The 12,227-nt window shown below is 41.5% G+C and overlaps 1 protein-coding gene across 2 annotated transcripts in view; it reads left to right on the top strand.

The window, feature by feature from the left end:
- Nucleotides 1–12,227, top strand: part of LRP5 (LDL receptor related protein 5) — a 178,186-nt gene that overhangs the window by 127,329 nt on the left and 38,630 nt on the right. For both annotated transcript variants that reach the window (XM_069803476.1, XM_069803474.1), the window contains exons 8-11: nt 5,435–5,651; nt 7,209–7,498; nt 9,667–9,893; nt 10,226–10,410. In XM_069803476.1, coding sequence (XP_069659577.1) covers nt 5,435–5,651; nt 7,209–7,498; nt 9,667–9,893; nt 10,226–10,410 — 919 coding nt within the window. The remainder of the gene's footprint in view (nt 1–5,434; nt 5,652–7,208; nt 7,499–9,666; nt 9,894–10,225; nt 10,411–12,227) is intronic.

Raw genomic sequence — 12,227 nt, 5'->3', positions numbered from 1 at the left:
TGCTTCTTATGCAGCCCAGGACATGATTGGCTTTCTGAGCTGCAAGTGCACATTTGACAGCTCATGTCCAATTTTTTGTCCACCAGTATCCCCAAGTCCTTCTCGGCAGGGCTGCTCAATCCACTCATTGCCCAGCCTGTATTTGTGCTTGGGATTGCCCAGACCCAGGTGCAGGACCTTGCACTTGGCCTTCTTGAACTTCATGAGGTTCATGAAGTTCATCTGCAACATCCAGAGGTGCACATGGATTTAAATAATGTGTGTTTCTGCATCCTTGGATCCAATCTTTGTCTGGTGTATTTTAGTCAGCAGCTCTAGTGTTTGAATTATACTTTTACTGTCCATGTCTGTAAAAGTAGTTGGAAATGTGGTAGTTTGATCACCATCCTGCTGATGCATTGTTGTAAAGGAAATGGTGTCTTGTTTACTTAGTGTGGTACCAGTTTGGCTCCAGCACCTGAGTATGCATGATGAACTTTTGAACCTGCAGTACTGCCTGTGGGATTGATACTGTTTTAAATAAGTGAGCATTTGGGGTTTGTCTGGACATGATGTAATGAGATAATTGCAGAACCATTTGGCTTTTAACCACAGATACAGTCGTCTTTTTTTTTTTTTCCCCAGTATACTCTATTTAGTTTAACAAAATAAAAAGACATTAATCTTCAGTCTCTGGTACTTCATCAAGTAGTAAAAGAATCGGAGGTTGATGGGCTGACACAAAACTCCTCTGAAACTTAGTTTTCAGGAATGACAGTTATTTTTAACTGTCTCCAGCAGGAGGCTTTTTGTATGGAAGGAATCCAGAAGTTTACCTTTGTAGCATGTGTTCAATTTCACATAAGCTACTAGATAGTCTTAAAGTTCTTGTGAAGTTGTTTTTCTCAGTGGTTTAAGACATCTGCACTCTAGTGTTGCAAGATAGACTGTGTTATAGCGATGATTTTTGTGTACAGCATAGGTAAATATAGGATGCAGTAGTTGACTGCGCATCTCTGCTGCTAGGCTGGTGGTGCCTGGAAGATGTAGTGTGTGTCCCGTGTGTGTGGTGAGTTGACCCTAGCTGGATGCCAGGTGCGCACCAAAGCTGCTCTATTACTCCCCCTCCTCAGCTGGACAGGAGAGAGAAAATATAATGAAAGGCTCGTGGGTCAAGATAAGGACACGGAGAGATCACTCACCGATTACCATCATGGGCAAAACAGACTCAATTTGGGGAAAATTAATTTATTACCAATCAAATCAGACTAGGATAATAAGAAATAAACCCAAATCTTGAAACACCTTCCCCCCACCCCTCCCTTCTTCCCGGCTCAACTTCACTCCTGATTTTCTCCACCTCCTCCCCTCCAGCGGCACAGGGGGATGGGGAATGGGGGTTGGGGTCAGTTCATCATACATTGTCTCTGCCGCTCCTTCCTCCTCAAGGGGAGGACTCCTCACTCTTGCCCTGTTCCAGCGTGGGGTCCCTCCCACAGGAGACAGTTCTTCGCGAACTTCTTCAACGTGGGTCCTTCCCACAGGCTGCAGTTCTTCACGAACTGCTCCAGCATGGGCTCCTCTCTCCACCGGTCCTGCCAGGAGCCTGCTCCAGCGCGGGCTTCCCACAGGGTCACAGCCTCCTTTGGGCACCCACCTGCTCCGGCGTGGGGTCCTCCATGGGCTGCAGGTGGATATCTGCTCCACCGTGGACCTCCATGAGCTGCAGTGGGACAGCCTGCCTCACCATGGTCTTCCCCACCATGGGCTGCAGGGGAATCTCTGCTCCAGCGCCTGGAGCATCTCCTCCCCCTCCTTCTTCACTGACCTTAGTGTCCACAGGGTTGTTTCTCTCACATGTCCTCACTCCTCTGTCCAGCTTCAGTTTGTTAGGCAGTGACTTTTTTCCCCTTCTTAAATACATTCTCCCAGAGGCACTACCACTATCTCTGATGGGCTCAGCCTTGGCCAGCAGCGGATCCATCTTGGAGCTGGCTGGCATTGGCTCTGTTGGACACAGGGGAAGCTTCCAGCAGCTTCTCACAGAAGCCACGCCTGTAGCCCCCCTGCTACCAAAACCTTACCACACAAACCCAATTCAGTGTGCTAGGATTTAAGATTTTTTTTCAGGTAAAATTCATGTAGTAAAATTGGTGACCACATCTTATTTGTGTTTCTCTAAAGGGGAGATGTTGTGCCCAAATTAACTGTGTCACAGTAATAATGCATGTTGTTTTCACAAATTTGTAAAGTATTATAAGATTTCAAAGTAGAGATTTCATTTTTTAATTTATTTGAATATCTCCCATGGGTGTGCATGAACGTACTGAAATTCACATGCTAATTTAGTAAGTTGTGGTGATTGTCATTGGTCATCTTAAAAAAAGAAATCGTAGGTGCTTCTGCTGCTTACCATGTATGGACAGAGCCTTACAACTTACTGTTTTATTATATCTGTATTAAATTGTGGTAAAACTGAATAATTTAGGTTGGAAAAGACCTTCAAGATCACTGAGTCCAACCATCAACCATGCCTACTAAACCATGTCCTGAAGTGCCTTGTCTACGCGCTTTTTGAATACCTCTAAGGATGGTGACTCAAGCACTTCCCTGGGCAGCCTGTTCCAATGCTTGATAACCCTTTCAGTGAAGAAATTTTTCCTAATATCCCATCTAAACCTCCCCTTGGCGCAATATTTCCTCTTGTCCTATCACCATCCACCTGACAGAAGAGACTGACACCCACCTCACTACAACCTCCTTTCAGGTAGTTGTAGAGAGTGATAAGGTCTCCCCTCAGCCTCCTTTTCTCCAGGCTAAACAACCCCAGTTCCCTCAGCCGCTCCTCATAAGACTTGTGCTCCAGGCCCCTCACCAGCTCCGTTGCCCTTCTCTGGACACGCTCCAGCACCTCCATGTCTTTCCTGTAGTGAGGGGCCCAAAACTGAACACAGTACTCAAGGTGCAGCCTCACCAGTGCCGAGTACAGGAGGACAATCACCTCCCTGCTCCTGCTGGCCACACTATTTCTGATACAGGCCAGGATGCCGTTGGCCGCCTTAACCACCCGGGCACACTGCTGGCTCGTATTCAGCCGGCTGTCAACCAGCACCCCCAGGTCTTTTTCTGCCGGGCAGCTTTGCAGCCACTCTTCCCCAAACCTGTAGCGCTGCATGGGGTTGTTGTGACCCAAGTGCAGGACCCAGCACTTGGCCTTGTTGAACCTCATACAGTTGGCCTCAGCCCATCGATCCAACCTGTCCAGATCCCTCTGTAGAGCCTTCCTACCCTCCACCAGATCAACCCTCTCTCCCAACTTGGTGTCATCTGCAAACTTACTGAGGGTGCACTCGATCCCCCCTCACTGTTAACGATATTAAACAGAACTCGTCCCAATACTGAGCCCTGGGGAACACCATTGTGACCCACTGCCAACTGGATTTCACCCCATTCACCACCACCCTCTGGGCTCGTCCATCCAGCCAGTTTTTTACCCAGTGAAGAGTACACTTGTCGAAGCCATGAGCTGCCAGCTTCTCAAGGAGTATGCCATGAGAGACAGTGTCAAAAGTCTTTACTAAAGTCCAGGTAGGCAACATCCACAGCCTTTCCCTCATCCTCTAGGCGGGTTGGTCAAGCAGGACCTGCCTTTCATGAACCCGTGCTGGCTGGGCCTGATCCCCTGTTTGTCCTGCACATGCCATGTGAGCGCACTCAAGATGAACTGCTCCATAATCTTTCCTGGTACTGAGGTCAGGCTGACAGGCCTGTAGTTCCCCGGATCCTCCCTCTGACCCTTCTTGTAAATGGGCATCACATTGGCAAGCCTCCAGTCATCTGGGACCTCCCCTGTTGACCAGGATTGCTGATAAATGATGGAGATTGGCTTGGCAAGCTCCTCTGCCAGCTCCCTCAGTATTCTTGGATGGATCCCATCTGGTCCCATAGACTTGTGAGTGTCCAGATGGCATATTAGGTCACTAACTATTTCCTCCCGATGGTTGATTTTGACTGCCCACAATATTGTTAGGCACTTAATGGTTTAATATTACATTGCATTTAAGTTTTAGACATTCTTTAATAAGAAATAAATATTGCTTGAACATTTAGCAATTTAAAAGTCAGGGAATACAATATTGAAATGACCATAGCTGTCTTTAAATCACAAGAAAATAGAAGCATTGTACAGTGAAGGCAGCTTAATCGCCTACAAGGTACAGGTTTAGTATTTTGAGCCTGAATAAACAAATGTAAAGAGGAGACTATTTAAAACCCCTATCACAGGCCACAGTAGCCTAAATTAAAGCACAGCAGTTGTCCATCTTTGAAGCGTTTCTAGCAACAAATGGAGATTTGATTGAATCACATTGAAAAATAAATTGTCTTAAGTTGTGGTCTTTTGTTTTTGTTTTAATATGATACTGAACTTGATGCTGCTTACAGTATAAATTTTCAAGTAGCACCTTAAAAATATTGCAGTTATATTGCAGCTACCAATTGCAAGAAGTAGGATGGGGAATAATCTGGGGATTTGTCAGATAAATATTTTGCCTGAGTCTTAAAAATATACACTCTTTGCCATGGGTAAGAGGTGTCTGGATGATTGAAAAGATTATTGCAGTTTGTGTAGTAGGTGGGGGTGACTTTAGGCATGTGGTATGGGAAATTGTATGTGGACATTTTAATTTCCTATCTTGCTCAGTGATTCTTGATCAGGGTCAGACTATATGAATCTCTTTCCTTAGGCCAAGCAAAGTGGGGTAGCATGAGATCGTTGTAGTAATTGCTTATGAAATAATAAACCAATAGCGTGTATATATATCTGTGGGGCTTATCCCATCTCCAGTACTATTCTGCTTTCTCTGCAGGTTTAGGAATACAAGTTTATGTAAGTCAATACTTACTCTACATCTTAAAGATCTTGCTTAACACAAGAGTGAGAAAAACTTAATTCTTTTATAGTAAAAAACTGAAATTCCAGAAAGTGCAGATTCTACATGGCCTTGTTGTGCCCTGAAAGAATTCTGATGGCCTCTGTTCTCCATGATTGAGTGCTGAATGTCACTCCAGCAATCCCTTGTTTCTGGGGAGAGAGTTCAGTAGTGAGACGAAGACATGAATGAAGACCAAAAATCTCCTGAACGTCACTCCCATCCCCAAAACCACTCCCTTTGCTGTGGTCTTTGCAGGTTTGAACTGATGCAAGTTAAATTCATGTTGCTTAGGGTTTTCAGTGGAGAAGGGGTGAGATAAGCTACTTTCAGTCTTGTCATTCCAATATATTTATCTTTCAACAAACCTAGAGGTACATTCTTTTTGAAAGAAGCATGCTGTGAATTTCAGGGGGTTCTTGTGCAAAAATAGAGGACTTGTCAAAATATGATTGATAATGCCATTTTAGTTGTACCCACATTAAAGCAGATTATTTTTTCCTTTTTTCTCATGCATCCCATAGGTCATAAACATTGATGGAACAATGAGGAAAACCCTCCTAGAAGATAAGCTTCCACATATATTTGGGTTCACGCTGCTGGGAGATTACATCTACTGGACTGACTGGCAGAGACGAAGCATTGAAAGAGTTCACAAGATAAAGGCTAGCAGAGACATCATTATTGATCAGCTGCCAGATTTAATGGGCCTTAAAGCAACAAGTGTTACCAAAGTGTTTGGTAAGCATGAGCAATCATAGGATGGATCTATAGTAGTTTCTAGATGGGCTTGCTTTCATTAAGCAACTGGTGATTGCTTGTAATGAGAATAACTGTGGTCTCATGTTTGAATCATTTTAAAGGAAAACTGCACCTATTGTTTGTAATGTTGTGAAAATATAGCGTTGCAAAAGAAGTATGGGCTTCCAGTTTTTAGTGACATTTGATATAAATCTTCTACAGCTTCCACTACACTCTTTGAATTTTTTGTGAGGAGAATTTTATTCCTGCCTCCAATCTACAGGAATCATTACTTCTGGCAGTCACAGAATTGCTCCATTTTCTGTTGTTCTTTTCTTCCAGTACAAAGTCCCAGTGATGTTCAGGTAGCAGAATGCTTTTTACTGTGTTGGGTGGTACAGGCAGAGTTAGAGGCCATTACAACATTGCCTCAAGGCATGTGGCACTTAACTTTAACACCTAAATCTTAGCTAAATCTTAACAATTAAATCTTGCCCATAGCATGGATTCAGCAGCTGGAGCTTCGTGCTCTTACACTGCATCTGCTGAAAGGTGCAGCCAGTGTTTTAGGTCCTCTGCTAGCATTCTGCAGAGGAGTATGTCACAGGACCTCCTGGCTTCAGTAGCAACTCATGAGAGGTGCGTGTTCACCACAGATGTGTCTACTACCTGGGACTTTGGAGTCTGGGCATACCAGTAAACGGATTTGTTGGTCAGCTATTAAAATTACTGAGCATAGTTGCAACAGAATCATATAAAGTAAGTTGTCAAATTACACCCTGCCAGTACATGGATTTCCAGCCTTTCAGGAAGCTTTACTTGAAAGATATTCAAGTCCTCAAGCTGCAAGTTATGGCATCAGTCTGAAATATGTAAGTTCTAAAAAGGGAAAATTAAAAGAAACCTGGTTGAGACTGATGTTGGAGATTTTTTTTGTGGTTACAGTCTTTAAATACCTAAATCCTTGGTTCCAGCAGATGGAGAAAGGAACTCATTTATCTTTTGGTCCTTACTTCCCCCTCCACATTCCCTCCCCATCTGGCCATGGTCATTCACATGAAAAAATAAGTGTGAGATTGTGATGATCTTGTTGGAGCTGCTTCTGCTATTGAATCTTCTCAGGTTTAAATTAAACAGCTGGAAAAGAACTGCAGTTATCCAGCTCTTCTCACCATTTTGTATCATTGAACATTTGTAAAACTGGTGGTTTCAAAGAGATACAAAGATGGTATACTTGGCCAAAAATAACCAAGCAGAACATGTATGTAATTACCTGCCTTAAGTGAAGGAATTTAATCTTTGGGAAAACTAGAAAGACATATTTTGTAGCTGTTATTTGTACTATAGGAGGGATAGGACCAACTTCCTAATCCTTGGGTAGAGGGAAAGAAACAGTTTTGAATGTTTTTTTTTAGAATTCCCTGTTGACAACCCATAGTGCTAACTTATTTTGAAAAATTATAATTACACTACGTTTCCGCTCAGCCTTGCCCCCTCCTCCTTCCCCCCTATATCCACAACGCCCCAATATCTGTTTTGTTTTGTTTTGTTTTTAAGGAACTAATTCATGTGCAGAGAACAACGGAGGTTGCAGCCATCTGTGTTTCTTTACACCCCAGGAGACAAGGTGTGCCTGTCCGATTGGCCTTGAGCTGCTGAGTGACATGAAGACTTGTATCATTCCTGAAGCCTTCTTAGTTTTCACAAGCAGAGCAGCAATTCATAGGATTTCCCTTGAAACCAATAATAATGATGTTGCTATTCCTCTTACTGGAGTCAAGGAAGCATCTGCTCTGGATTTTGATGTCTCTGATAACAGAATCTATTGGACTGATGTTAGTTTGAAGGTATTACTGATGTGTGAATTCCCTGAATATAAAGCCACAGAGTAGTTACTTTGATCTAACAAAGGTCTCTGTTACATGATGCGTCCTGCAGTTGCTAATGGTGTCATTGAATTGCATCCAAGGAGACTCTTGGAGATGAAGACAGTTGCATTGTTGAATGCACAGTTGGGTGATAGGCATCTTCTGCATCAAATAAAAATCCAAAGTGGTGTCTGCTCATACCGAATGCCTAAGTCTTGGATGCTGCATGTGTTGCATCCATATATGTATCTATTGTAGAAAAGCTGTTTTCATGTCACACAGTAATTTCAACATTGAGCTTGGCAACCCTCCAAGCTTTCTATCCTCTTCCAGTTTTGACTTGGAAGGCAATCTTACTCAATATTAACATTTGGCAAGTGAACTTTGGATTGGTTGCTGTTAGACTGTGGCTCCAGCTTGGCACAGAAAAGGCCAGGGAACTTGTCCAGTCCCCTCCACACTGTTAAGCCCCTGCCTGCGCCCAGTTCTATCTCAATGTGTTCCCCAGAAGTTTGACATTTCCTGTGATGTGTTTGGTTCACATCCAGGTGCATGCTAAAGTGAGAGTTGTGCTGTTCATCAGTGTTACTTTGCTTTTTGAAGTGAATTAAGTAATGGTGAAAAATGACAGGTTCACTTCATTGGAACTGAATTCCTCTGTTTAGCCTCTTAATAGGTTTTCCAAGAGCAATTAAAGTTTCCTTGCCAATGTGCCTAAGTCATAATAGGGAAAAGCTCACTTTTAGTGACTGCAGGGCACGTGCAGTTTCCATACTCTCTCTGTGAAGACTAATGAGGGTTGTGCTTCAGCGTTAACAGTGCTGCTTGTGGTGTGGATACCTTTCCTTCAGGAACAGTGAGAATGTAATAAATTAGTGTACTGCAGACACAGTTACTAAATAAATCTCACGCAAGCATGTGGAGAGCTGGAGCTACGGTCGTCTTAACCATCTGTAGTGGAAAATACATTACTTCAGCTGCATCAGTGCATAGATCCATCTCATTCTATGCAGAACTAGAAAACATTTTACTTGTTTGTGGCCTGCTGAATTATCCAGCATACTGTATTTTCACATATGTATCAGTGTATGTTTTGGCATGTCTGGGTTTTCATTCCCCCTGTCATTCCCCAACTCCTGCAGCTTAGCAGCAGGTAGTGTAACTTCAGAGCCCATAGCCATCTCCCTTTCCTTTGCTGACCACCACTTCCCTGATATCCTCCTGCCTCTGGTTGTGTGAGGACTCATTTTCAAAAAGGGATTATACTTCTTCTGAGATGTGGGTTATACCTGTAAAAATACTACATGATTTCTGGTTTTGACATTTACCTTTAAAAATATAAAATGTCTCTTAACCCTGTGTTGTGATTTAACCCCTAACATTCTTCTCGTACTGAACTCAAAACATAGCAGTGTACCAGCTACTAGGAGGACAATTAACTCTATCCCAGCTGAGACCAGGACACCCTGATACATTCATTTCTCAAATTATTAAGAAATTAATAGCTGAAATATTAGCAGGCATGTAGAATGATTGCTTAGTGTTGATAACAGGGGTGGGTAATTGTACATTGGTCCTGGAAGTTACCAGTTATGTACCTGGAGGTTGTTTCAGTGCAACTCCTTGTTGGGAGTGGCATATTTATATGTACGCGGTCCTTGCCCTATGACTTGTTTTGTTGAGTGTGCGTAACTAAAATGTAGATGGGATCAGCAAACTTGCTCCAGGTGACTGATCATGAGAAACAATTTAATTCAGATTTCTCTGAATTGAGATGTGTTTCTGAGACTTAAAACTTTACAGTGAATTAAGTAATCAAAAACCCCTCACTTTTTGTGTGCAAACAGAAGAGAGGGAGAAGGGGCAAGGAAGAATCTGCAGATACATAGTGCTTTCTGAAAATCATATCCTTTTAAGATGTCTTTGACTGCACATCAGAAACCACTAGCTTTCTGAAAATTCAGGGATTTTTATCCTGTGAATTGCTATATCTTTTTTGACAACAGAAATTTATTTTTAAAAATGTAACATGGGCTGATTTTTCTTACTAATTTCTTTTTGTACACTAAACTTCATAATAATTATTCCTTTTTATTTCAGTGGGGTATCTGTAAATGCCGTAATATTTTTACAAAATTGTTTTCCAGACCATAAGCCGAGCTTTCATGAATGGGAGCTCTGTTGAACATGTGATTGAGTTTGGGCTAGATTATCCTGAGGGAATGGCTGTAGACTGGATGGGAAAGAACCTCTACTGGGCAGATACTGGAACCAATCGCATTGAAGTAGCCCGCCTGGATGGACAGTATAGGCAGGTGCTTGTGTGGAAGGACTTGGACAACCCAAGGTCTCTGGCTCTTGATCCTACCAAAGGGTAAGGGATGGTGTTGTTTTTCAAAGCTTTGTGTACATATCTTGTACGTGACAAGTTAATTGGCAGTTTATATAGCTCCATTTCTTCAGAGTCTTTGAAAAGACGATAAACGCTCCGCAACCCTATGGGTTACAATGAAAAATTAAGAATTGTCAATCATATTTTTCTGCCTTTGTCTAAAAAAGGAGTACTGTAATACTGTACATAACCACATGGGTTATTCCTTTTTATTTTTTTAAAGAACTGAAAATAAATTTTAAAAAATGAAAGCATGCAGCTAAACACAATCTTACCTAGCTGATGTAGTCTTTTTGTTCCACTTCTCATTGCAGATACATGTACTGGACTGAATGGGGAGGTAAACCTAGGATTGTTCGGGCGTATATGGACGGAACAAACAGCATCACTTTGGTGGATAAAGTGGGTCGTGCCAATGACCTCACTATTGATTATGCAGACCAAAGGCTATATTGGACTGACTTAGACACAAGCATGATTGAGTCATCAAATATGCTAGGTAATCTAGTGTTATATTACACCAGCCAGTACAGAAATATGCACTGACCGTAGTAAAGTAATTGAATAATATGAAATTGGAATAATATAATTGGTATTAAATCCGTGTGTGTATTTTTCTTATGAGAGGAAATGGAGAGTTAAATGTTTCATGAGAGAAAAAAAAGCTTCCTAAATTAATAACTATATGATGATTTATAATGTTGGTGACATATGATACCATTTCTCGGTATTGATATGAAACTGCCTGTGTTTTACCAAAGCAGAGATGACCTCTGAGTTTCTCAAAGTGAGGACAACTTATAGGTTCACTGTAAACCACCACTGACTTTTCAGTCTGGATGCTAATTTTCTGTTGAAGTATTATCTCTGTTTCCAGCTTCAGACTATTTGTATTAGCTCAAAACCAAAACCAAAACACTGCTTCCATTTCCTGCCATCTGGAAGGTTGTGCAGCTACTTCTGCAGTGTATCATAACAAGTTTTGTACACAACTTTACACATTTTCATGTCTTCCATTAGAATTTCATTTATACATACAAGGGGTGTGTGAAGATCTACTAAACTTTGATGTTGATATTGACATGATAACTAACTGGATAAAAGAAGGGAGTTTTGTTTTCTGCAGCTGATATAGAGCTTTTGTATTGTCCAGATGTTTTGTAAATATTAAATGGTCTTCAAGGTTTTAGCTGAGGCAGAAATTAATTCCTTTTTGAGAAAACAGAGTTTATATAAGTTTCCAAATGCCACACAGTGAATCAGTGACAGGATCAGAAATGGAATCCAGAAGTTCCTGACCTGACATCCTATCCCTGTTCCATTTTCAAGGAGAGACCTTTGTGAGATGGTAATTAATGCCTCTGGGATTCCAATGTAAAAATTAAAGTTTATGTGGCAGAACATACAGTATTTAAGCAAGCTTATACAGGATTATTGCAGCAATGCTCTGACTGATAATATATATAATTTCCCTGCAACTCTTTTTTTTTTTTTTAATCTGTGAAAAGGTGCCAATCAGAGTGAGATTTTTTTTAAGGTGTTATTGTGTGTGCATATCTTCAGAGTATAGAAAGTCTAAGCTCAGGAAAACAGAGAGAGCAATGCAGTTTTGGATTCCAAGGCTATCACTGATTTTGCATTTCTTGTATTTGTTGCTTTGGGATGACAACTGCTGAATGGATGTTACTGTTTAGAAATTGCAGTAAGATTGTTTCTTTATCTACAGTTGGGTTTTTTCCATCCACAGTGCACAATCTATCAAAGCTGTTACTAAGCTACTGCATTATACTTAGAAAAACAAAATAGCTGGAGGCAAGCTTGAACTAGAAACTGATTGTGACATTGAGAAGAAACACAAGATTGAAATAATCTCTGGTAAATTAAACTGGTTCTAAAGCTGAACCTACTGTTAACATTTATTTGTGGTGAGAAAGCAGAAGGCTGACCACTAAAGCTAACAATGTTGTATGATATCTTTTTAGTTAGCAGATTATAAAGACTCAGGTAGACTTCTAGCAAGTGGGCTCATTGGTTAAAGAAATGTTATTAGACTTGGCCTACGTTATGCAGTGCTGGTCTCCTTGCCAGGAGAAATCTGAATGAGTGTTGCTGATAGAAACGTCTGCCCCACCAGCAATGAATAAAGCACTCTTAAGTGGATGGATGGATGAATGAATGCTGTCCTAGCTTAATCTTGGGCATTATAAACATTACCCAACAGGAAAAAATAACTCTTTCAGCAGATTTTCCTCCCTCTACCGACTATCAAAATTCAATTAGACAGCTTATCTGCTTCCTTCAAAAGAGCCTATCCCC

The sequence above is a fragment of the Haliaeetus albicilla genome, chromosome 16 (genome assembly GCF_947461875.1).
Source record: "Haliaeetus albicilla chromosome 16, bHalAlb1.1, whole genome shotgun sequence".
NCBI classification, from domain to species: Eukaryota; Metazoa; Chordata; class Aves; order Accipitriformes; family Accipitridae; genus Haliaeetus; species Haliaeetus albicilla.
The sequence above is the reverse complement of the archived record's forward strand: the minus strand, read 5'-3'. Positions and strand labels throughout refer to the sequence as shown.